Source organism: Lissotriton helveticus, chromosome 10 (genome assembly GCF_964261635.1).
Source record: "Lissotriton helveticus chromosome 10, aLisHel1.1, whole genome shotgun sequence".
Taxonomy (NCBI): domain Eukaryota; kingdom Metazoa; phylum Chordata; class Amphibia; order Caudata; family Salamandridae; genus Lissotriton; species Lissotriton helveticus.
The window spans coordinates 937577637-937604749 of NC_136071.1; the positions used below are offsets into that span (position 1 = coordinate 937577637).

Sequence of the window (27113 nt, forward strand, 5' to 3'; positions counted from 1 at the left end):
TCGGTACACGGTGTGCTCGCTCCACGACAAAGTGAGGTGAGAACGCTCCGTCTGGTAATAGAGTTTTCAGCAAGCCCTCCATATGCGTCGAAGGGTCTCTTCCCTCCCATCGTTCCGGCACACCTACTATTCTTACGTTATTTCTTCGTGCCCGCCCTTCTGCACCCTCAGCGCGATCTTCTAAGAATTCGACCCTGTTGAGAAGGTCTTGAACCTGCTTGTCAGTCTGAGCAACTCGGGGTGTGAGGTCGGTCATTGTGCCCTCCAAGGTGCTGGTGCGTTCCGCCAATTTCTTATGGTCTGCGCGCAGGTGTGTGAGATCGATAGCTACACTGCCTATCTTGGTCTCCAGGGAGGTGCGGGTGAGTTGCATTGACTTCTCCAATCGCTCCATAGCTGCCAGCATTGTGTCCAGCTTGGTCGCAGTTGAGTCAGGATCCGTTAGTTTTGTGGATTTCTCCAATCTCCCCTTCGTTTCTGTACTACCAGAGCCAGTTCTCGTCCTGGTACCCCCAGATATGGGTTGCGCAGTGCGTAGGGAGCCGGCGCTCAGCGTATTGATGCCCCACAGTCCCTATATCTCCGGCTAGTGCCAGGGGCGCTGGAGGGGGAGGAAGGGGCAGGCGCCCGGGTGCAACGGGCTGTAATGGGACGACTCCGCTGGGCGCCCCAGACGCGCAGAGCCCCGATGGTCCACCACGCGTCAGCGGTGCGTTAGCGAGGGAGGCCACCAGTGTCCTGCTTCAGGCCTATCCGGTACTCACGCGCAGCGTTGGGCAATGGATCTTGCATGTGCCTCCCCAGGCGCCTCCTATAGACCTCTGTTCCTTCTCTGTGAGGCCTCAGCACGTGTGTGCAGGGGGGGGTCGCTGTGTAGGCTCCTCATGGTTAGCGCCTCCGCCTCTCCCCACCCCGGTCAACTCCAGCTCCACGGGCCGCTCCGCAGTCGATGTTGTGCTCCTCGCCCCCCGGGTGCCGCAAGTGGGCGTCTAGTTCAGCAGATTGGGGGGGGACCCACCTCAGCGTACCTCCGAATCGCCACGGCAATCGCCTCCACGAGGCACAGCACCTCCAATTCGTTGCAACCCCTCTATTTCTAGGCCGCGCCTCGGGGCCTTGACCGGCGACTGAAGCCTCTGCCTCGCATTAATGGAATGGCCGCTTGGGTCGCAATGCGAGCGGCCACGGCACCCTCGAGACCTCCGGTGCGGGCAGGATTGCACTCTGGGCCTCAAAAGTCACCAGCCTGTAGTCGCCAGCTTCCCTCCACAGCGCCTTGAATTTGGGCTGGAAACTGAGAAATTTAACGGAGAAATTGCCTGGAGAAGAGGAGCTCGGATCGGAGCTCTACATCAGCGCGTCCTTCTCCATTGCGCGCTGAGCCACTCCCCCCTCTGGAATTATGGCTTTAGATGCAGGAAAAGCCTTTAATAAAATCCATTGGCAATTTTTATTCCAGACTTTGTCATTTAATTTTGGTCCCTCGTTTATCCGTATGATTTCTGCCTTGTATTTTGCTCCCACTGCTCGGTTATTTATCAATGGCCAAATATCTACCCAATTTTCCATTTTTAGAGGAACACTGCAAGGTTGTCCCCTTTCCCCACTTTTATTTCTGTTGCGAATTGAACCTTTTCTTAATCATATACGAAAATGTGATGATATTAAAGGTATTACGATAAAGGATGTTACGATCAAAACCCTAGCCTATGCTGATGATGTGATGTTATTTATCACTGATCCAATTTCCTCACTCTAGTCCTTATTAGAAAATATTACCAAATATTACACAGTCTCGAGTTACAAACTTAATGTTAATAAACCAGAATTTTTTCCCTTAAATGTTTTTGTACCCCTGATATGTTACCTGTGGCAGATATTATTTGGCAAAAAAATAAATTGAAGTATCTTGGTATTTTGTTTTCGACCTCTATCCCAACAACATTAAAATTAAACAGTAATTTTATTCTTGATTTTATTAAGAATAAAACATCTAAATGGTCTTCCATTCATCTCACTTGGTGGGGGAGAATGGAGTCCATTAAAATGAATATTGCTCCTAAAATCTTTTACTCCCTTGCTATGATCCCTACTCAGTTTCTGCTAAAATTTTATAAAGATGTTGATAAAATGTTATCCAAATTTCTCTGGAATAATAAATCACCTCGAATTTGTTACAAAAAACTAAAAATGCCAAAATGCCATGCAGGTTTCGGCCTACCTGACTTTCTTTTATATCATAAAGCATTTATATTGAAGCAAAGTTCTCTATGGTTTAATTCTTCCTCTGTACTTAAACCTCCTATTTGGTTTAATATAGAGAAATCACTTGCTAATCCTTTCCCATTACCCACCTTGCTTACTATGTCTCATAAGTCTACTGTTATGCACCATTCAGTTATTATCAAATATTCGAAATTAAAATTTAAGGATTTAGACTCAAATTTTGCTTCTCCTATAAATACTACTACAGATTTATAATTATGGCATAGTTCTGTTATTAAATTGAATAAAAATGTGAATTTTTGGACTTCTTGGATTAAGTCTGGTATATTTTATCTTAAAGATTTATTTTGTGATAATGTCTTTATTCCTTTTGACATTTTACAATCAACGTTTCAGTTACCTAATGCTGATTTAATTAAATATCAGTCTTTATGTAATTCAATTTTGGATTAATTCCTGCATGGTATCCCATCTACTGTTTCAACGGATTTGATCATTTGTATTCAAGCTGTATCTGCATCTTCCAATGCAGTCTCTAGTTTGTATAAAAAACTAGCGACTTCAATAGGTACCAATCTTAATGTAATTTCAACCTTTTGGAATAATGAACTTTCCCTTTCTCTATCTAATGACTCTTGGAAAGTTATTTGGCTTAATAGCACTTCTGATTGGTTGCCTGTGTCTCTATGTCAGACAAATGCGTACATCCTATTCAATTCTTTATGGACCCCATTATGTCTATTCCGTGCTAAATTGCTTACTTCTGATACTTGCTGGCATTGCAAATTGCACCCTGGGTCCTTACAGCATATGCTATTTGATTGCCCTTTAATTTCCAAATTTTGGTCTGAAGTTTGGGATATTATGCTAAAAATATTACCTATTCAAGATATTTTTTCATATAAACGATTAATTTGTAAATCGGTTGCTATTGTACATCATCTTAATGACTCAGAAGAAATTTTTTTTAATTTCTTAATTTCGGCTGCTTTAAAATCAATCACTTTTTGTTGGAAAGATGCTCCATCTCTATCTGTTAATGCTTGGTGGTCTTGGATCATCTTTACAAGAAGAGGTGCACAATTATCCCTACATGGAATTAATCATAACTCTCATTCTTATCAATCCTTTTGGTCACCTATAGATTCATATTTGTTGCTATGAATAGAATTTTCCAATATTTACTTTGTTTCACTGTACAATTTTTGTATTTGCATTATCTGTATGTTCTTAGTAACTCTATTTTACATATAAGATGATAAAGTATATACCCTTCCTTTCCTTTTCCCTTCCCTTTCTACTACTATTGTTTTTTTTCCTTTTATTGATTATTAATTCTTGAATTTAATGACCTATTTTATTTTTTTGTTAATAATTTGCATTTCTCGATTGTTTAGGTATTATTGCCCATGCTAACATTTTCTGTGTTCTCTCTTTGTCATTTTTTCTGAAAATGTAATAAAATTATTCTGAACTTAAGGAAAAAAAAAAAGAAGTAACAGTACACTTGGACTACCTACTTTATTAGATGGGTAGCAATTTCTGTATGTCTTAAGTGATTGCATTATGACCCCTGACCCCTGATCTCATAATGCTGTTATCAATGGTAATGTTCACCTTCAGTGAAGAATATTATTGTTAGGAGGATGGGCTTGGACTCTGGCTCACGGCAATTTTGTGAGAGTATCACTCACTCTGCCTTCCTCTTCTGAGTATCAAAGTGGCAGTCATGCAGACTGGTGTATGTTTTTTCAGTTGACCTTGCTAAGCCCCTATCTCTTGACTGCTGTCTGTGTGAATGCGCCAGAAGTTCTCTGTCACATTGTTAACTTGAATTAAACACTTTTCTAAAGCCTTCTGGGATCAGAGATAATGAGTAATTAACTATATTTGCCTGCCCTAAAGGTAGGTTGTTTTTGTGCCCTTGTGCAGATAAGTTGACATGTTGCTGCTCAGTCAGTTATTATGGCATCACATAACTTTAGATATTTTTTTCCTGAGTAGTTCGGGAGCAGGGAGACTAACTCCAAAGTGATGTATGTATTATGCGTGTGTTCATGGTTTGTGATTTACGTAACCACATCAAGCTATGAAGCAACAGAGGTCTCTGGTATTATTATCAGACAAAAGATAGTAATCAGATATGCCATTAATACAACTCTCGTAACTTGTTTTTCATATCACCCAGGCAGTTGACCTACAGCTTGTTAATTATGCATTCACAAATTTTGGCAAAGCACTTGTCAAGAAGAAGAATCTGCACCCTGATACATTTGTGCAACTTGCTCTTCAGTTGGCCTTTTACAAGCTTCATGGACGGTAAGAATTTTTGTGTGAGGTGAGACACAAATGCACCTTTTCCAATGTGAATCATTTATTCTGCTTCAGATTTTCTTCTTTGAGTAGTTTTAAAAAAAATATTATTTTCTAACTGTAAGCTGTAACTTTTGAGAGTGTGCATGCAAGTGGGTAGATAAGTCTGAGAGTGGTTGTGTGAGTGACTGTGTGGGTCTGTTTTATTTTGTGGGTGTGAGTGGTGAGCGGCTGTATGGGTCTGTGAGTGGGCGTATGAGTGACTGCATCTGTGAGTAGGTGGTGGTTGAGTGGCTTTATGGGTTGATGACTGGGTGTGTAAGTGCTCTATGGATATGTAGGTGTGTGTCAGAGTTGTAGGCTATTAAGGTTGTTGAGGTGGCCCCGAACGGCCTATGCCTCCAGGTCATTTTGGACTTTTGCGTATTTGTAGTCTTTGAAAGGGAGAAGAATGGACTTGATATTCTCCAACATATGCCAAAGACAATATGGAAGTGGTCAAATGAGTTCTGTCCACAAATGGATAAAGCCAGGAAACATTGATTAAACTGTTTCTGCATTTCTGAGAGACCATAACATGGGCTCTATCTACAACAATATCTTTCGCTTTATTATTGAGGCTATAAATAGAAGCGATAGAGTTCACTTCACAGAGAAAGGCAACAACAACTTAAAACACTGCATCCTGTTTTATTTGTAGTAATCTACACACAATAAACACAAAGGTTATTCTCAGAGCCTCCCCATTTCCCAAACTCTGTTTTATTTGATTTTGAAATGCCTTTTTTTGTTTTTTTTGCTCCAAAATCGCGAGTCTGTTGTAAATACGCAAAATAAAAGCGGACATTCAATAGAAACTGCGCGGTACAAAAGGGGGTGGTGATGGACGAGCATCTGAACCAATCAAACACTCACACCCAGTCAAAAGATCTGGCTTTAATCCATCACCGTTCTTTAGCCCACTCTGCCACCCCAGTTCAGGCATGGCCATATGCAAATCAGTCTGACCCTGTGCCTCATGGAAACAGTCCAGCCCGAACTGCCAAGCCATGCCTTCCCTGGACCGGAAACAAGCTTCCTAGGACAGGTTTCTGGCATTTCAGCCGTCTTTAGCCAGGCTTGCTTGAATCCAGTGGCAAAGTGAGCAAGGGACTCATGTCTGAGCATACCCTGCCAACTTATGGCCAACAAAGCGGTACAAAAGGGGGTGGTGATGGATGGAGCATCTGAACCAATCAAACACTCACACCCAGTCAAAAGATCCGGGTTTAATCCATCACCGTTCTTTAGCCCACTCTGCCACCCCAGTTCAGACATGGCCATATGCAAATCAGTCTGACCCTGTGCCTCATGGGAACAGCCAGCCCGAACTGCCAAGCCATGCCTTCCCTGGACCGGAAACAAGCCTCCTAGGACAGGTTTCTGGCATTTCAGCCATCTTCAGCCAGGCTTGCTTGAATTCAGTGGCAAAGTGAGCAAGGGATCACGTCTGAGCATACCCTGCCAACTTATGGCCAACAAAGCAGTACAAAAGGGGGTGGTGATGGACGGAGCATCTGAACCAATCAAACACTCACACCCAGTCAAAAGATCTGGGTTTAATCCATCACTGTTCTTTAGCCCACTCTGCCACCCCAGTTCAGATATGGCCATATGCAAATCAGTCAGTCCCTGTGCCTCATGGGAACAGTCCAGCCCGACTAGCACATTTAAAATTCACAACTATATAAGTGACTCTGTGCAACTGACTCAGTGCGTTTGTGTGTGAATGGGTCTCTGAGTGGGTGTAAAAGTGAGTGAGTCTGTGAGTAGGGGCATGAGTGTCTAAGCAGGTCTGTGAGTGGGTCTGTCGGTGGGTGCATGAGTCTCTGAATAGGTCTGTGAGTGGGTGAGTAAGTTTGAGTGGATGTGTGAGTGGGTGCATGATTCTCTGAGTGGATCTGTAAGTAGATACATAGGTGTCTGTGAGTGGGTGTGTGAGTATGAGAGTGTGTGTCAGTGTTTTGATGGGGGTCTATGAGTGGGTTGCAAATGCCTGATTGGGTCTGTGAGTGGGTGCCTTAGTGCCTCAGTGTGTCTGTGAGTGGGTGTGTGAATGTGAGGTGGTCTTTGAGTGGGTGCATGAGTCTGACTTGGTCTGTGAATGGGTGTGTGAGTCACTGAGTGGATCTGTGAGTGGGTGCATGACTCTCAGTGGGTCTCTGAGTGGGTGTTTGTGAGTGTGGGTGCACAAGTGTCTGAGTCGGTCTGTGAATGTATGCATGAGTCTGAGTGGGTCTGTGAGTGGGGGCCTGGGTCTGTGAGTTGGGGCATGTGCCAGACTATAGTAAATCCCCACTATAGTCATAGGATATAGGAATTACTCTCTTTCTGGAAACCCTGCTCAAAAACTATTCATGAATTCCATTAAGCTTCTAGTCTGTTTAATCATTTTATTACAAATCTGCACTGAGTTCTACTGGGAAATGTGATTTTCTTTACAAGATATTGAGGTGCATTAACTAAAACACCTTCATACAGATCAATGGATGATCAATGTCACTTATGTAAATCAAGGACCCAGTCAAAAAGAACCTATAAATATCAGTAAATGGTTTTAACACCACACACAGGTTTGTGACCGCTCAATATATTCAAGTTCATACATCCAAAATATAGAGAGTATGAGAAATAGTCCTATATAAGTCTATTATACAATTATGGCAAACTTAGTGACTTCTTGAAAAGGTGACAGTGTGTGAACAAAACAAGAATCACCAACAAATATCAACACATTAAATAAACTTGGTGAAAACATAAAGAAATTTAGAATGTCCATTATTTCAACCTAGTCAGCTCAAAGACACGAAGCCTAAGTCATAGTACACTCTTCAGGATAGTTGGCTGAGAAGATGGATCCTTATTATTAATGTCAACGTTTCGACCATGAGAGTGTGGGTTTCTAAAATAGCCTCACAACAGGTCTTCTTAAGGACGAAAGGTAAGCGAACGGCATGTATAATAAAAAGCTATGTGTGTACGTACTCTGTATTTACCACAAGAGCGCAAAACTGCCACTCGCCTGGATTTGAATCCAGCCAATGAATGTGCTTCCTAGTCAAAGTGTGGAAGTGGACCACTTTTTTTGAAGCACGTGGATAGGGAGTGCCAAAAGTCCATTGTCCCAAAATGGATTCCGATGGGATTCACTGTTAAGACATTAATTAAAATAAAATAATGTTATAGGTGTAAAAAGAAAAGGGATTGCAATGTGCGACTCACATAACAAGCGCTGCTCATCTTTCATTAGGAGCTGCCAAAAGTGCCTAATTTAAAAGGAGCATGATTTATGCATGAGAACGCTTATTTAACATGGATACCAACTCGATTGCCAGATTTCTTGGCATTGAGCTTCCTTTGACATGCATTCTGTTTTTTTTTTTTACTGATTCACTCATGAGAAGGCTTGAATACCATGGATATTATCTTGATTGTTTGATGCATTTTGTTCACTAATGGATGCAAACATGTATTTTGGATACATTTTAACGCCGAACCCCTTGCATCTGCACAATTCTGATCTCATCTTGACTCTGCTCTCACCGCGTGTGTCCCCCGTCTCATGAATCTATTCTAGAGCTAGCACTGTCTGACCAGAGAGTGGGCATCGATGTGGCCTGCACCGATGGACGGTTGTGGCCATCTTATTACGGGTGATTAGACACATGGAGTCAACGCTCATGTAGGGTCCGCCCTTTTATCTACAGGTGTCTTTCCTCTTGCATGTCTTAGATGAAGAGGGAAGAATACACGGCCGCTAGCTACCATAGAGGTAATTCTCCCCATGGTGGTTTGGAATGCGTGGCAATGGGTCTTGTCTTGCTCCCTTGCACCAAGTATATTTTTAATTCCTTTTTTGTAGTGAATCCCATGGTGATCATGCTGGGAGCTTTGCATCACAAGCTCCTTTCAAATTAGGCACTTTTGGCAGCTGCTAATTAAAGGTGACTAGCACTTGTTCTGTGAGTCACGCAATGCAATCTCTTTTCTTTTTACATCTAAAGCATGATTTTATTTTAATTAATGTCTTAACAGTGAATCCCGTTGGGCTCCAGTTTGGGACTATAGACTTTTGGCACAACAATCCACATGCTTCAAAAAAGTAGTTGATTTATAGGTAAGAGCGCTTTCCCCAGAACCTCTTCTTCTCCTTTGTCTATCAACGTCCTGTGTTTTATGCTTGATTATCTTTTATTCAGGCGAAGGATACTGTGGGTCCACTCCCACTTTTTGACTAGGAAGCCTATTAATTGGCTGCCCTCCAAATCAAGGTGAGTGTCAATTTTGCGCTCCTGTAGTAATTAGAGATTACTTACACCACACAGTCTTACCCTATTCATTACATGTTTTATTACATTGGCTGTTCACACACCTTTCTTCCTGAAGAAGACCCGTTGTGATGCTATTTTAGAAACGCACACTCCCACGGTAGAAACGTCATCAACATTAATAAGGATCTGTCCCCTCGAACATCAAGAGTGTACCATCAGTACAATAGGATTTGTGTCTTTGAGCTGACTAGATTGAAAGAACGAACGTTATACATTTCTTTGTTTGTCATGTGTTGATATTTGTTAGTGATTGTTTTGTTCAAACATTGTCACGTTTTCACAATGTTATTAAGTTGTAATTATTGTATAACAGTCTTATATGAGATTATTTATCGGATACGCTGTGTATAACTTTGCTATATGAACTTGAATATATTGAGTGATCACAGACCGATGTGTGTGCTGTTAAAATCATTTATTGATGTTTATATATTTTATTTGACTTGGTCCTTGATTTACATTTGTGACATTGATCATCCAATGGTCTGTACAAAGGTGTTTGAGTTAATGTACCTCAATATCTTGCAAAGAGAAACATGTCCCCCAACAGGACTCTTTGTAGATTTGTTATATTGTAGACTCAGATTCTGAGGGTCACAGGGCAACCCAATTATTAATAATGGTAATCAAGTCCTTTTTAGGCCATTGTCATTCAAATTCCCTCTGAGGACTTCATCATTTCTCAAATGATGTTACCAAGGTTTTCTTCCTTTCACCATTATGCTTAGATGTTAGACTGACTTCTCAGAGAAAGGACATCCCGTTTTTTTAGCGAGCAGCATTTCAGAGAGAAGGCTGACTTTACCTTGAAACTATGGCTTGTTTGGTGAGTCTAGCCTCTCCAGCGAGGCAGCTCCACAAACTGGACAGGAACTTATAAAGCTATTGTAGAGTACAATCCCGGCTGAGACTTCATTCTCCACCTAACCTGACACCCAAACAAATGTATCGTCTGTATCATGATCTGGGATTTATTACAAGCTATTCATATTTTCCGTGCTAGATATGATTTGGGGTAGCATTCTTTATTACTTTTCTGTAAAGTCATTTTCTGTAACATTAGGTTTCTGGAAAAGCAAGATGCTGAATAGAAAACCTGTTTTTAATTCCAGAAAGCCAAAGACCATTTTTTATACATGCCCATTCTGTAAAGGGAATGTACATGAAGTCCCACAAATACAGGAAGCAAATAACATTTTGACACTTCATGCTATGGACTTTATTGGGCTTTGGTCAGGAAACGGTTACCTTTGCTGTACATATGCTCCAGAATATGGGATTACGGATGTGCAGTAGTATTTGCTGTGCTTGATATGGTTAGACTTAATCAGTTATTGCTTTATAGCATCTTTTCTGGCAGGCTGTTTTCCGGAATTGCATTTTATTCTATTCTTATTTATTACAGCCCGGGTTGCTGTTATGAAACTGCTACAACAAGGACTTTCTACCATGCACGTACAGAAACTATGAGGCCTTGTACCGTGGAAGCTGTGGATTGGTGTCAGTCCATGATAAACTCATCTTCTTCTGTAGGTGTTCAAAAATGCTTTGATTCTGACTTAGTTTCTATGCACTGTGCAGTTGACCCCGAGCCCCATTACAAGTCCAGCAGGCAGTATCCCCAGAGAGTAACAGCCTCATCCAATTACAGGTTTTACATGGTGCAGAAATAGACCTGGTAACCCCAAATGTATTTCCATGCACACTTCTTCATTGCTAGAAGCAAGAGGAAAATGTGTGAGAAAATTGATCTAGAACAGGAAAGGTGAAAACGTGAAACCGGTCACAGTAATTCCAGGACCTACATGTTTTCCTCACTTTTGGACATGGTAATTTGTAAATTCCAGTAATTGTGGGAGAGAGAGGTTGTATGTCAGAGTAGCGTATTTTGAAATATCATCTGACACCAACAAATACTTTTTCTGTTATTAACTCCAATGTGGCAATATTTTTGTATGCAATATCTGATAAAGGCTTCTAGCTGCAGATTCCTTACCTTAGATTTATCCCCAGGTGTCAGTCTGGATAGTGAGCAATAGCCCTGCATGCCGGTAGGTGGCGTTGATCAGCTCCATGTTGCGTCGTCTGCACTGTAACCGATGTGTGCATTGCTTTTATAGATGTCACCCCAGCATGCTGGCATCAGTTCTTTTCCTTTTGCGCCAGTCAGGGCAGATCTGGACAACGGCTACCCCACGTCAATTGTTGACTAACTTCCTTCAACTTTTTGAGGTTTTCCTCCTGGTGTGGCCGGGATGCTTCTTGGAAGGCCAGCTTCAAGCCCTGTGGCAGCTGTAACTGCTCAATGTCAGTGACGGACCTGCATCTTGTATGTCTTTGGTAGTTCGAGCGCAACCACGATCTGAAGGCCAGCTCCAATTGCCTTCCATTAACTTGAAGGCCTTGAGGGAGCAATCCCTTAAGCTCCTGGCGACACGCCACACTGAGATAATTAATATACAGGTCGAGAGGAAGGCCCTGGAAGCGGTTGCAGAGTCTGAGAGTCTGAGATCCTCATTGTTCTCAAAGGCGTCTGGTCATATGGGAAATTTACGCCACTAAAAGAAGTCGAAGACTTCTTCGAGTTCTCCTCATCAGTCGGCTGACTAGACAAGGGAGCATCGACATTTGAAGCCTGGATCTGCAATTGAGCCTGTGCCTGGGGTGTCTTTGCGCCACCCAAAGTTTCCGGGAGCCGTAGCTACCCCCGCCCAATTAAGAATATTTTATGAGGGTATGTACCTCATATTTGGGAGGCCCATTTCCTCTGGCGTGGGAGGGTCCCCTACTAGATCTACGCTGATGGCTTGAGCCCCAGCACCACCCGGGCGTCTTGGATCCACAGATGGATCCCAACCGACTCTGGTCATGCCACCGCGACCTTCCCCAATGCCGATCCCGATGCAGACGCTCAAACGCCGCTGGTGCCCACCAGTGGTGCCGTCCCAATTCTGATCCCCCTACACGGAACTGGATGAGCATCTCCCGGCACCTACACCAATGCCAAATTGAGCCATGCCTTCCAGCCTGCACCCTGAGCCCTATTCTTATGGCCTACGACTTGGGGAGGAGTGGGAGGCTTTGCTGGACCCTGAAGAATACCAACCTTATGATTCTAACATGGACTGGTGTGAGGATTTCGGGTTTGCCAGTGGACGGTATACCCCACCAGATACTGGCATACTTACTCCCATCTACCATGGGTACTGAGGAGGGAGTGTCCTTTGTAATGGTGGTGAGGAAGGCGGCTGAGGTCCTGGACCTTAGCTTGCCCTAGGTGGCAGTTGAGATAAATGTCTTGACAGAAGTGCTTCAACCGGGAATGTCCCCTTCTGAACCACTTCTCCAATTTAAAGAAGCTCCTACTGACGTCCTGCTTCAGATTTGGTCCAAGCCCAACACAGGGGCTCCTGTGAACAGAACTATTGCCCGCCGCCACACCCCGCCCACGTGGGAACCCAACTTCCTCATGCAACACCCTACCCCGGAGAGCTTGGTGGTCCAAACCTCCACTTCCCACAGAAATACTGGCACATTCCCAACTGCACCTCCAGATTTGGAATCCAAGAGACTTTACAACTTCGGCAAGAAGATGTTTTCTTTCACCAGCCTGGCACTGTGGTTTGTGATCACCACTTGCCTTTTGGGCTGTTATCCTCATGCCAACGGTACCTGATGAGGGCCAGACTGTACTCTGCCAGGCAGTTGCCGGATGGGAGAGAGACAGCTAAGTTCACGATTCGATGTGGCCAGGACACCACCAACTCACTGAGCAGAGCAATTTCGTCAAAAGTAACCTTACAGCTTCACACCTGGTTGAGGACTGGCTTTTCTGGGATGTCCTAACATTGCTTATAGATATGCCCTTTGATGGCTTCCGTCTCTTCGGAGACTAGGCGGATTCAGCGCTGGATCGCCTCAAGGACAGTAGGGCTACGGCCAGGTCCTTGGGCTATTCATGACACCTTGTCACCTTAAGTATGCCTTTTGTGGCCATGGAAGAGGCATCCAGCCATTTCTAGACCTGCCAAGCCACTGCAGTGTGCAAGCTTCACAGTCTCTGCATAGCTGAGGATGCAGTACCCTCAGACCTTGTGGATCAGGCAGCCGGCAGTCTGGCCAGCCAGCTCCTCAGCAACAGCAGCCTCTAAACCCTTTTAATCTGCCCCCTTAATCATCATGCCCACCCAGTCATCATCATTCTTTAGCTTACTTCACCACCTCTGTTTCAGCGCTCCATCCATCATCTCCTTGGGTTTGCTTTCTTTGCCCTAAGTTGGCAGGGTATGCCCAGATGTGGGTCCCTTGCTCACTTTGCCACTGGATTCAAGCTAGCCTGGCTGATGAAGGGTTTCACCCAGAAACCGATTGCAGGATACTTGCTTCTGGTTCAGGGAAGCCCTGGCTTGGAAGTTCGGATTGGACGGTTCCCATAAGGCAAAGGGTCAAGACTCATTTGCATATAGCTGGGTCTGAACTGAGGTGGCGAAGCGAGCTAAAGAATGATGATGGACTCAAGCAAGATCTGTGACTGGGGGTGAGTGTCTAAAAGGTTTCAGCGCTCCGTCCATCATCTCCCTGTGTTTGCTCTGACTCCTTACCATCAAGTCAGCCTTCCGCGTGGCAACAATATCTGCCTGGCGAGTCAGAGAGCTTCAGGCATTGTCATCACAGCCTATATTCCTGATGATCTACAGAGACAAGTTGGTTCTACTTCCTTTCTGCCGAAAGTGGTAACTCACTTCCATGTAGGCCAGTCCATCACTCTGCCTACTATTTACGCTCCTCCACATCAATCTAAGGAAGAGGAGCGACTTCAGCAACTGGACCCAAAAAGAGCATTGTCTTTCTACCTTGACCACTGAAAAGAGTTGGGAGTGGATGAACAACTCTTGTGGGCTATGTCAGAGCGAAGAAGGAAAAGGTCGTGCTGAAACAGACCACCTCCTGATGGTTCATGCTCTGCATTACAATCTGCAATGCATTGGCCAAGAAGCAACTCACTGAGGGTTTACGTGCTCTTTCCTCCAGGGCCAAGGCCTGCACAGAGATCGAGAGAATCCAGAGAACATATAGAATCCAGACCGGAGTTTCATGCGGGCTCTCGAAGCAGAGCATCTCCGGAGCGTCGCTCGGCGGGCTGCAGACCCCTGACCTGCGGGACTGTCCTTCCTTGCCCTCGTCACCTGCAGAGGCAGCCCGAACAGCCTCCGGATCAACGAAGCATTGCAGAGCGGGGCAAACTTACAGGACTCACAGGACTGTTTCTTTCCCGCCCCCGTTACCGGCTTCTAACTGTCCCCAGACCAACAGAGCGCGTGTGGTGACCTTGATCGGATTGAAGGCACTGAAGGCAGTCCCTATTATGTTTGCCTCGCGAGTCTGTGTCTGTCAACTGTAGGGCGCTGGGGTGCAGGGAACTTGGAGCAGCTGCTCTCAGTCTGTCTAACCTGCGAGCTTGAGACCGCCACCCTGCAGAAGCGGCCCTGAAGCTTCGGGAACGGTCAGTGAGACGCGGACCGCTGTGTTGGCCCACCCGCTGCGCCCTGCAACCCCCTGGAACACGCCACCTTGCTGTGCCTGCCTGGAGCTTTCATCCTTGGGTCCTTACTGCCACTCCAAACGGTAAGAAGGTTTGATTGCAAGCCCCACAATCCTGATACTCCTGAAGTTTCTGGGCTCTTAACTTTTTGTTTCCTCTGCCCCCTCCCAGCTGCCCTGAGGACTGCTGCCACCATCCTTAGCAGGCCGATTGGGAGTTTTCAGTAGCAGTGACAGTGCCAGTACGAATAGTGGAGCGGGGCAGAGCGAGTTTGCCCCTCCACCAGAGAGCGTACCATTACCGGCTTGGTTGGAAGGTTACAGTGGGATATGCACCACCAGCGTTAACAGCGAAGACTGACAGAGTGAGCGAGCGAGCCCTCTCTGTTGGAGAGTGTATTATCTTCAGCTTGGATTATAATCTTGTACTTTGAACTATGAGATCGGGAGGGTTAGGGGTGAACTAGTAACATTGGGGAAAAAAAGAACAAGACAGCTACTGGGAAAAAAGATATGAGCACCTAGGAGAAGAAGAAGGAAAACAAAACCACTAAACGCCAAGGAAACTTAAAATCACAGCCTAGAGAAGGCCCTCTAATTGATCTTTCAAACCAAGGGGACCCACCCGGAAAGAAGGGTTCAAAGGGAAATATTTCGGACCCTGGGCAAACAACTTGCGTCATTCAACCTAAAATTTATACAAAATTTGCCTTTTTAAGAGATGCGGATGCAGCGCTGTTTTCAACTAACGACAATCATATAGGCCTGCAAAGACCATTACCATTTACCTCATCAATTAAGTGTGAATTGTTTCCTGAACCTATAACGCTGTGATCTCCAGCATCCAACAACACAATCTTCACCCTCAAATTTGCATAAGAAGGGGGAAGGACCTTCAACAAATTCCTCTCAATACTTGAATCCGTCAGAATCTAAGACAGAACATCTGCAATTAGAGCATTTTTTGCTCCAAGGCTAGTAACAGCATGCAGTCCATTTTCTCACAAAACAAATCTACTGTTTCATCCTCCAGTAATCCAAGGATTCATAATAGTACGCCAAAATCAAATCTTCGACAAGGTAATACTTTACCGTCAGTATCTTCAGAGCCCTACGAAGAAAAAGACAGCGAGCCACTATTGTTCTTAAAGACCCCCCCAGAATGAGATGAGATACTTGCAGCTTATAGGCAGGATCCCCACAAGTCACCAACTCGTACTTGTGAACTTGGTAAGAGGGAAACAAATCCAACTGAATCACAAATGACTCCTACGTTTTCTGCTTGGCAATCCCTCCCGAGTATGGCCCAGTTATCAACTGACGCACTACAACTGCAGTCAAAAAAGATGAATATCCAACTTTCGTTACTAAATACTATGGCAGTGTACATAGTAAGGATCGACGGTAAGCTTGGAGAACTAAATTGCCTTATAAAAAGGGTGCAGGACAACACCTCCTACGCTCAAATAGTGTTCTTGAAAAAAAATTGTCAACAAACTGTCATCAGTCCACGCAATCTTAAACAATCTTTTAACAAATGTGAAACAATGCACACAACCTGGGAGGCCGGCCACTCAGACAACAAGATCAGATGACTCCTCTTGTCTCAACCACATGGGGGAGGAAACCCCTGATACTAGCAATCAAATGAATAATTTAAGTATACAACTATTATCTAATACAGACTCCCTAAAGGAAAATAGTACTGAAGAAGGGCAGGCAGTATGTGGACCCCCCCCCCAATACAGTGAAAGGTGGGTAAGACCCAAAACTAGGAAATGCCAAATACAGATGCGCACAAAAAAAGAAAGGGAATAAAAAAGCCACGGCCTGACACAACTTTATCCCTTATTTGAGACCTTAAAAAGACCAGATGCCAAAGTGGAGCACAAAGTAACTGAGTCAATACAAGAAGCAGAGGAAAAGGGATCATCACACCATTTAGAACCGAATGGTATGAAGTCAGACAAACAACCTACTAAAATCCAAACAGTAGCCAGTATTCATAAGGCACCTTATGATACCCCTCTACCACAGCAAGTAAGTGCTTCTAAGCCTATAACAACTCAAACTGAGCTATCTTTAGATAAAAGAACTGTATCCCCAACAGATAGAGCTTTAAGGGATAGAAATAGCTCAAGGGACGAAGTACTTGTTATAAAAATCAGAAATAACGTCTCAACACAGACAGAAAAATCCTTGATTACAAATTCAATTATGGATCCAGCTCAGATGCCCTCCACTAATGTTCAACCTTCTACTTCACTCTGAGATCTTATAAGCACCACATTACCTAACACGACCCAGCAAGAACATATTCCTAAGGTACCAGACCACATCAAAACAACTTCTAGCTCTATCTCTGTGAGCACTACGGCGTCTAGCTGGAGTACGCAAGTCAACATTCACAAAGCATTAGACCACATCAAAATAAGCTCCAACTTAGAAAATTTTCGAGCTGAAGATAAAATGGATTCGAGTAAAGCCCAGTTCTAATCTTGATCCCAGAATATGTATCTAGAGGCAGTCATGATATCCTAAATAGTGGAAATATTCTAAAACTGTTAGCAGCTATTCCAAGTCTAAGTAATATTACATCAAAAGACTTGGGCGGAATACAATTTGAGAACTCTGACGCCGCGCCCGGGGGCGTAGCAACCAAGACCACGTGGTCCTCAAGCGAAATTGCAAAAATAATCTTTGCGGAATGCCCAGCACTTAAAAAATGGGGAATAAAGGTTATCCCTAGACAACAGACAGGTTACCCACTGCCTCTACTACTACAAGGACAAAAAGGGTTAACAGACACGAGGAAAGAACAAACCACCTCCGTACTAAAGGGAGCAAAGAGCTCCACAGAAACAGTGTGTTTTGCAAATAGCTCTTATTGAGTTCTAGAACGGGCTACCCAGGCAAAGCTGCAAGATGGCATCAGAGGTATAGTAAGAACAATAACACTCGTACTTCACCAAGACAAAATCCAGGTCGAATAAATCAAAAAAGGCCCAATGCTAGACCACTACGCATGTGCTCTTGGAATATAACGGCCTAAATTCCAAATTAGCTGATCCAGAGTTATATACTTATTTAGTGTCCTTTGATATTATTTTCCTTCAGGAAACTTGGTTTTCTTGAACCCGTCTTTATGCAAGGATATATAGGCTTTTTCACACCTGCCATAAAACATGCAAAACATGGACATCCTTCAGGGGGGCTGGCTAGTTTTATCACAATAGCTAGTGGAATCTTAGGTACAACTTTGGACAAAAAGGACTCTGGAATGAATGCGATCAAATGTATTATAAACATCCAAAATGCTGCGACAGAAGTTATTATGATCAACACTTGTATCCACCCTAAAAACAAAGTTGATGCTAGTACAAAATGAGTGCATGAATTAACGAGATTGCTGGAGACAGAGTGTGGCCCACTTTATAGTATCTGGGGATTTCAACCTATACCTAATGGGCTCTTCAGCAGACTATCTAGTAATCTCCCAATCTGCGTTTTGGGAAATACCGGACCAGAGCAGTAACACACTTGAGAAATGGTCAAAAAACGGGTTACCAACTTCTGGAGGATCTTGAACATCTATCTCTTTGGGCCTTAAATGGAAGGTTTCAAGCAGATAACCCGCCAAATGCTACATACTATTCTAGAAATCCCAGCTCATGTTTAGATTACACATTTGTCTCCCTGAGTTTATTTCAACACATTTGCTCATTTCTAATAAAGGACAGAAATGGTAGTGACCACCTCCCACAAGAAGTTATATTTTCCCATGTATTACTCGTTCAATGCATATAAAGGAAATAGTTGACCAAACATAATAAACTGCAGACGTATTAAGAGCTCAACGGTAGGGCTTGACCAATTCCACAAAACTGTAATGGATATATTTCAGGAAATTTCAAGCAACAAAAGTACAGCAGTGGGAACAACTCATATGTATAATTTATTAAAAGCATTCTAAACCAGTAAAACCCAAAGGTAACAACAAAATACCTAAAGAAGCCTTTACTGCAAACCATGAAAACAGATTTCAGGAATATAAATCTAAAATTAACAAAGCATTGAAAATGCGTAGGAGTGATTTAACTGCATTTGCAACACTGATGTCAAATAAAGAACAAATCAAAAAGCTAAAATGGAGAATTCAAACAGACAAAGAAAACAAACTATGGGCCAAATTTCTTTTTGATACAAAACGTAAAAATGGCACCAGATTTTGGTCCACAATAAATCAACTCCTGAATTCAGACAACCGAGGAATTAACGCTCATATTTCAGAGGGTATGTGGTTCAATACTTAAGAACCTACTTCAATGATCCATCTGAAGAAAATTTACCAACGAGTTTTCTGGTAATTCCCTCAAAAATGCAGTACAAGGGCTCGTCGGAGACAAATATAGATATGGTAAAAAAACAGCTAACCAAAGGACGGAAAGAGGGGGCCCCCGGCCCAGACTGTGTATCTCCTGTGGTCTTTCAACACAAACCAGACCTTTGGGCTGAACTCCTTGCACCACTATTTCATGAGGTTAGGAGTATACAAATTATTCCTGAGTCTTGGAAGGGGTCAATTATATCTCCCATATTCAAAGGGGGGAATAGATCACTTCTGGGAAACTATCGGCTCATAACATTAATGGACGTTGAGGCTAAATACTTCGCCGGAACTGTCCTGGAGGAGTTGACATCATGGTCCTCAAGCTGTAACATAATTCTGTATAATCATACTGGGTTTATAAAATCGACAAACACAATCACAAATATTTTGGCAATTTCTTTACTCAAAGATGCGGCTCGCGCATCAAAATTTCCTTCATACTTGTGTTTTATTGACTTTAAAGCAGCCTTTGATTGTGTCAACCGGGGGAAATTTTTTCAGAAACTAGCAAACCGGTATATACCGCAGAATCTTTTACAAATGTTGATAATGCTTCATATTGATACATGGGTTCAAGTTAAAATAGGAGCTGGCACACATCTCTCTCGGAAAATTCAAACTACCCGAGGCCTAAAACAAGGCTGTGTTTTGGCGCCAACCTTATTTAACCTTTTCCTGGTGGACCTAATGGAAATGTTGCAATCATGCAACCTCCATCCCCCGAGGCTAGGGGCAAATTCAATATCCTCTTTTCTTTACGCCGATGACGTGGTACAGGTGAGTCGCACTCGGGTGGGGCTCCAACGACTTCTCAATTCAATGTCTACTTACTCGCAAACCAATGGCCTGCAGATCAATTACGGGAAAACGAAAAAAATGTGTTATAACCTTGAGAAGACACACGTTCAGGCTTGGTTTATGGGTAAAGAGCAGTTGAAAAATACAGCCGAATACAAATATCTCGGAGTACTCATAGATAATAAAGGGAACTTTTTTGCACAGAAGGAGGCAATCAAAAAGAAAGGCCTGGTTTTCGCTACAGCTTTTAAAAATGTGAAGAAAAAGGTTGCGGGACCGGTTTTGTCGCCCCTACTGGAAGTCATTAGAGCAAAATTCCTTCCAACAATTATATATGGAAGCGAGGCTTTAAGAGGGCAGGGTGCAACTACGTTGAACAACGTAGTCTCCCAAGTTTATAGGATTATATTTTCCTTGCCAAGTTACACCTCAGATAAGGCTTAAATTCGGACTTGTCAAGTAATCACTAGCCATGCACTGCTCATATATAACATGCTGGAATAAAATTAGGAAAGCTGAATTGAATACATTAAATTATATGCTGTGGGATGAGTTACTGAATCATCATTTATCACCAGGCAGAGAGTGTCTGCAAAAGTCTCTCGAGCATACAGGTCTCGTCCAGCTTTGGGAAATGTCAATTGACCAACAGGCCTTTAAACGTTTAGTAAAGAAGTTCTTAAAATTCAATCCGCAACAGAAGATAAAGCTACCCTAGCTCAAAGGGCACATGGGTGGATGACACTAAACAATTATAAGTCTGTCTCACCACAAGCTTACTTCGCCACCGGCTATCTAGTTTTTACTAAATCGGCTGGGGCGACTACCAGCCAGAGAACATATGGCTCCATGGCAACGTGGTAGTCTACCCGTCACTTATCGCTTCTGTGGGAGCTGCAAGGAGGATCTTTTGCATTTGGTTTGTTCCTGTAATACTGAAAGGGTAGAAAGAAAACAGCTGTTAACAAAAGCTGTCAACCAAAGAGGAAAACGAACGGAATACGAAGCCTGCTTCGTTCCAGGGGACTCAACTAAATTGCCGTTTGTCAAATTTCTACTGAAAGTGGAGCAAAAACTTAAAGAACATGAAAATCATTCAGTGTTTTTTGACATAAGAAGCAATTTAACTATTATACCAAACAATTAGAAGCAAATCAGAGTCCCCAAAACATTACTAGGGGTTGAACTATTGACTCTAACTAAACCCTGTTAAGGACAATCAATTAATTTAAATGTTCTTGACCTACGTTTACCTCCTACCATTAGAAATATTTGGATACTACAGATTTTATTTTCAAACTTTGCCTCATTATGCACTTTGGGTTTTATTATGTATATATAAGTTACTATCAAATGTCAATATTAAATTGGTAGGCCGTTAAAGGCGTATTTCACTCCATTGGCATATACACAAATTGAAATGTTTCCGCGAATCAGCATTTTCAAATTTAAGTTGAAATTACTAGACTTCTTTTTAATCTGTTATATTTGATAAACAAAGATTTTATTAATGATCTTAACTTACTATGTAAATATATATTCTGTAAATATTGCAAGGGTTTTAAGTAACCAAGCAATTGTTCAAATAAAAACCTTCAGTCCAGAGCCAAGGCTGTGAGCACTGTGTTAGCACTCTGCATTCCAGTCCTGGACATCTGCCGGGCAGCAGCCTGGACATTCTTGTCTTTCAGCGTGGGCTTTTTGCTTGTCTGGTCCCTCAGGACAGTTTGGTATGAAATTGTTTTGAAGACTTACCTCTGAGGAATTGCTTGAATATCTTATCTAAGGTAAAGAATCTGAGGCTAGAAGTCTCTATTAGATGGACGAGTTTCGGTAACACCTCATCTGGTAGAAACTCCATCTGGCCGCAGATTCCTTACCGACGCACCAGTCCTCCCCGTGCTGCGAACTGATTTCTAGGGACAGGGCTTTCCCCTTTGAGAGCCATAGTTTTCCACGCCAGTTTTCCACAGTCCTTGTTCTTTGTGACTCCGCACTTCTGGTGTGGAAAGTTGCCAAAAGTAACTGGCGTCAGGGAGCTCAGGCTTCTGCGCACGACACTTCTGGTGCCACCAACATCACTCGGAGATGATTGACGCCACCTACCAGAAAGCAGGGGTACTCTTGAAAACCTGATCCAGTCTGATGTCTGGATATAATGCTAAGGTAAGAAATCTGTGGCTAGATAGAGTCCCTACCAGATCAGGTGTTACCAAAGGTAAGTCACTTGGGGGCTTATGTATCATCCGTTTGTTTAGTCGCAAACGCTGCGATTCGAAAAAAAGCAGTGTTTGCAACTAAACATTCGGAAAATGCAATGTATGATTAAAATCGCATCGCAAAATTAATTGTGATTCCTTAAATGCTATGTATGAAGCACCCAAGTTGTGCGATTTCTCATTAAGAAATCGCAAATTACCACCAACTTGAAGTTGGTGGTAATTTGCAATTTCTTTCACAAATGCACTTTTTGCCATTTGTGAAGGTGCCATAGGTGCCTTAGGGCATGTATGTGCACCATATACGCACACATGTGAATTTCAGGGGTGCCTCCGGGTGTCCTTATGGCACCCTTGAAATTATTCTCAATTTGCGATTCTCAAATTGTGAATCGCAAATTGAGAATAACTTCCCATTCATTCCTATGGGCCTCCTGGCCCATAGAAATGAATGGGAAAGTATTCCTTAATTGCGATTTTGCAATTTGCTAATCGCAATTAAGGAATAATAAGAAATCGCTAAAAAATGTAGATTTTTTTTTTTTACATACATCCCTTTTTGCAATTCTCAAATAGCGATTTCTAAAAGAATCACTATTTCAGAATCGCAAATGAGGGTGTTAATATATATGGCCCTTGGTCTTTATGACCAATCTACTGTGTTGCACTTACTTGAACTGCCCCCTTATTTTCTTGTAAAGGTGGTTTTGTGGCCTCCTGCCACCAACACATCAGTGACTTATGTCAGTAAATTGAAAAGAAAAAGATCTGGGTCGAGGGATAAAGCAAAGTATTCAAACCAAATTGAAAGAATGTGTTTGATTGCATGATGGATTACCTAGATTTCCAAATTACATGTAAACACAAAAGTGAGCCTTTTTTAAGAATGTTAAACATGCACCTAATTGCCAGTTAAGGATTTTCCAGAATTTAACATTTGAACACACTTTTTTGACTACTCCGTGAAATATCTTGAGCATTTGTATAAATTCTTGTGATCCTCTGAATTTGCTGTGACACAATGAGGGCTCCAGTAATGCAACATTCCTTAAGGAACCCCTTGTAACCATCTCTAATTTCCACATTATGTATGTATGTTGTATTTGTATAGTGCGAGTGTAGCTATAATGTTGGAGAGAGCGGAGTCAAAGGCAAGCGTATAGTCAACAAGTGATAGGAGAGGTTGCTGGGTTCTGCGAGCAGAAGTGTCCTTTTATTGCATTATGATGTAGTGTTTCGTAAATTGGAATACCGCTAGTGTCGTCCTGATGGCCACGGAAGAGTTGTTTCACTTTCTGAGTTCTTAGTTAAAAGGTTGTTGTAGTACCCTTGGCACCAGTTTAATTATTGGCCCTGTAGCAGGGGTGATGTTAAATCTGGAAACATTTCATTCCAATTTAATAATGCCAAAAAATCGTTATTACTGATTCTTCAAAACAACACACCTTTTACCCTGGGAACTCAAAATTAGGAAACGGAGGAAAACTCCCTACTCTCCTAGAGTTACATAGTCATTCCTGGTATTTTCTTTTATGTCAAAGCTTTCCCCTCACAGCACCTTTGACAAATGCAATAACTGATTTTGTTACATTTCTTTGTTACACAATCTTCTTCAATTCATTCAATCAGTGACATAACATAACATGTCCTGCATGTCCAAAGCCAGGGGTAACATTTGATTCAATGAATGCTTTAGGGAAAAAAATCCATGTGCTTATGTTTTTATGCACTGTTCCAAACCAGCACGTCAGTACTGGTATCGGTGGTTTCAGGCTTTTAAAGAACATTGGTATTTTTAAAGATCTTTGTCTTAACCTTTCTCTGCAGCCCCAGGAACGTCGGCAACACATGTTAAGAGCATTTTCAAAGCACAACCAATTAATGAAAGAGTGTCAGAATGGGAAAGGTAAGCTACTTTTCTTGGGCATGATTTTAGCTTAGTTGTTTCCCTTGTATACTGACACACCTCAGTTGCTATCAACTATGTGTATCACTATCGTTGCAGGATTTGACCGTCATCTTTTGGGACTCCAACTTATTGCACAAGAAGAAGGACTGCCCAAACCAGAGCTGTTCACGGACCCAGCATTCTCTAGAAGGTACTTTGTCTTTTGAGCAAACAGGAGGAAAGGTTAAAAGTAGAGTAAATCTGTCTACGCTTGTATTGCACCTATAAAAGATGGTATTATTTGGAAAATAATTGCTCTTTTAACTTATTTGCTGCAGAAATATACTGAGAACATTGTCACAATTTTTATCTTATTAACAGTACTTCTTTTTAAGCTAACCCCAGAACAGTTCCTTATAAAATATTGCCTTGCACTGTCATTTTCTTCAACATGCTTGACTTTATAGCAGTTCCTTGGCACTGAAGGAGAGTGTATCATGTAAAACAAATAGAAAAGTTAGTTCTGAAGTTTCAGGACTATCTCTTTACTTTAAGGAAAACGTTGAACTACTTGGTGGAAAGGAAATAAAAAAGGAAAAAAATCCAGACTCCTCCCAGAACAAGAAAACCTAAACTCTGAGAGCCAGGTTTTGTAATGCCAAGCTCTTAGACTTTTGGATCTTGCACCTGATTAGAAAAAATCCAGAATTGCTTTCTTTTCTATAATTTATAATCAATCAATCAAAGCATTTGTATAGCGCGCTACTCACCCGGAGGGTCTCAAGGCGCTTGGGGGGGGGGGGGGGGTCCGCTACTGCTCGAACAGCCAGGTCTTGAGTTGCTTCCTGAAGGAGAGGTGGTCTTGGGTCAGGCGGAGGTGGATGGGGAGGGAGTTCCCTGTCTTGGCCGCCAGGTAGGAGAAGGATCTTCCTCCCGTTGTGGCTCTTCAGATGCGGGGAACGGCGGCGAGGGCGTGGCTGGTCGATTGTAGCTGGCGGGTGGGAGTGCAGAAGGTCAGGCGGTCGTTGAGGTATCTGGGGCCTTGGTTGTGGAGAGCTTTGTGTGCGTGGGTGAGGAGTCGGAACGTGATTCTCTTGCTGATGGTGAGCCAGTGCAGGTCTCTCAGGTGTCCGGAGATGTGGCTGTGTCGGGGGATGTCCAGGATGAGTCGTGCTGAGGCGTTCTGAATGCGCTGGAGTCTTCTCTGAGGTTTGGCTGTGGTTCCGGCGTAGAGGGAGCTACCGTAGTCCAGTCGGCTGGTGACGAGCGCCTGGGTGACCGTCTTCCTGGTTTCGGTGGGGATCCACCGTAAGATCTTCCGTAGCCTGCGTAGGATGTTGAAGCATGACGAGGAGACAGCGTTGACTTGTCTGGTCATCGAGAGGGAGGAGTCCAGGATGAAGCCCAGGTTGCGTGCGTGGTCCGTTGGTTTGGGTGCGCTGCCCAGGGCAGGGGGCCACCAGGAGTCGTCCCAGGCGGAGGGTGATGATCCCAGGATGAGGACTTCCGTCTTATCCGAGTTCAGTTTCAGGCGGCTGTTCATCATCCACTCGGCTACGTCTTTCATCCTGGCGGTTGCGGGGTCGTTGGTGAGGGAGAGGATCAGCTGGGTGTCGGCGTAGGAGATGATGTTGAGGTTGTGTTGGCGTGCGATGGCCGCGAGGGGGCTCATGTAGATGTTGAACAGCGTGGGGCTGAGCGATGATCCTTGTGGTACGCCGCAGATGACTTTGGTGGCCTCTGATCTGAACGGGGGGAGGCGGACTCTCTGGGTTCTTCCGGCGAGGAAGGAGATGATCCACTCCAGTTCCTTCTCCTGGATTCCGATGTTGCTGAGGCGCTGCACTAGGGTGTGGTAACTGCAAACACAACAATGATGGACAGAATGTGGATCAATGTCACACATTCACCCCAGTCAAAAGATCTGGGCCCAAATCCATCGTTTTTCCACTCCACACCACCCTGGGTTAGACAATGGCGATATGCAAATCAGCGCTGACCCTGTGCCCCATGGGAACAGTCCAGTCCGAACTACAAAAGCCATGTCCTTCCCAGAACGGAAACAAGCATCCGAGGACCGGCCCGGTTTCGAGGTAACACCTCTCATCAGCCCGGCTAGCTTGCTTCCAGTGGTGTGGAGTGCCTGGGACTCACGTCTGAGCATCCCCAGTACACTTAGAGCGGTAACTGCAAACACAACAATGATGGACAGAATGTGGATCAATGTCACACATTCACCCCAGTCAAAAGATCTGGGCCCAAATCCATCGTTTTTCCACTCCACACCACCCTGGGTTAGACAAAGGCGATATGCAAATCAGCGCTGACCCTGTGCCCCATGGGAACAGTCCAGTCCGAACTACAAAAGCCATGTCCTTCCCAGAACGGAAACAAGCATCCGAGGACCGGCCCGGTTTCGAGGTAACACCTCTCATCAGCCCGGCTAGCTTGCTTCCAGTGGTGTGGAGTGCCTGGGACTCACGTCTGAGCATCCCCAGTACACTTAGAGCGGTAACTGCAAACACAACAATGATGGACAGAATGTGGATCAATGTCACACATTCACCCCAGTCAAAAGATCTGGGCCCAAATCCATCGTTTTTCCACTCCACACCACCCTGGGTTAGACAATGGCGATATGCAAATCAGCGCTGACCCTGTGCCCCATGGGAACAGTCCAGTCCGAACTACAAAAGCCATGTCCTTCCCAGAACGGAAACAAGCATCCGAGGACCGGCCCGGTTTCGAGGTAACACCTCTCATCAGCCCGGCTAGCTTGCTTCCAGTGGTGTGGAGTGCCTGGGACTCACGTCTGAGCATCCCCAGTACACTTAGAGCGGTAACTGCAAACACAACAATGATGGACAGAATGTGGATCAATGTCACACATTCACCCCAGTCAAAAGATCTGGGCCCAAATCCATCGTTTTTCCACTCCACACCACCCTGGGTTAGACAATGGCGATATGATAAAAAAAAAAAAAACGATGGATTTGGGCCCAGATCTTTTGACTGGGGGAGTGTGTGACATTGATCCACATTCAGTCCATCACTTGTTGTTTTTGCAATTGCCGCCCTAAGTGTGCTGGGGATGCCCAGACGTGGGTCCCGGCACTCCACACCACTTGGAGTCAAGCTAGCCGGGCTGAAGAGAGGTGTTACCTCGAAACCGGTCCGGTCCTCGGATGCTTGATTCCGTTCTGGGAAGGACATGGCTTTTGTAGTTCGGACTGGACTGTTCCCATGGGGCAACAGGGTCAGAGCTGATTTGCATATCGCCATTGTCTAACCCAGGGTGGTGTGGAGTGAAAAAAAACGATGGATTTGGGCCCAGATCTTTTGACTGGGGGAGTGTGTGACATTGATCC

General features: G+C 43.8%; 1 protein-coding gene across 2 annotated transcripts in view; it reads left to right on the plus strand.

Moving 5' to 3' along the window:
* The window catches only part of CROT (carnitine O-octanoyltransferase), a 498400-nt gene that overhangs the window by 403819 nt on the left and 67468 nt on the right, over nucleotides 1-27113 (plus strand). For both annotated transcript variants that reach the window (XM_078663596.1, XM_078663597.1), the window contains exons 12-15: nucleotides 4415-4545; nucleotides 10315-10438; nucleotides 23685-23763; nucleotides 23863-23956. In XM_078663596.1, the coding sequence (XP_078519722.1) occupies nucleotides 4415-4545; nucleotides 10315-10438; nucleotides 23685-23763; nucleotides 23863-23956 (428 nt within the window). The remainder of the gene's footprint in view (nucleotides 1-4414; nucleotides 4546-10314; nucleotides 10439-23684; nucleotides 23764-23862; nucleotides 23957-27113) is intronic.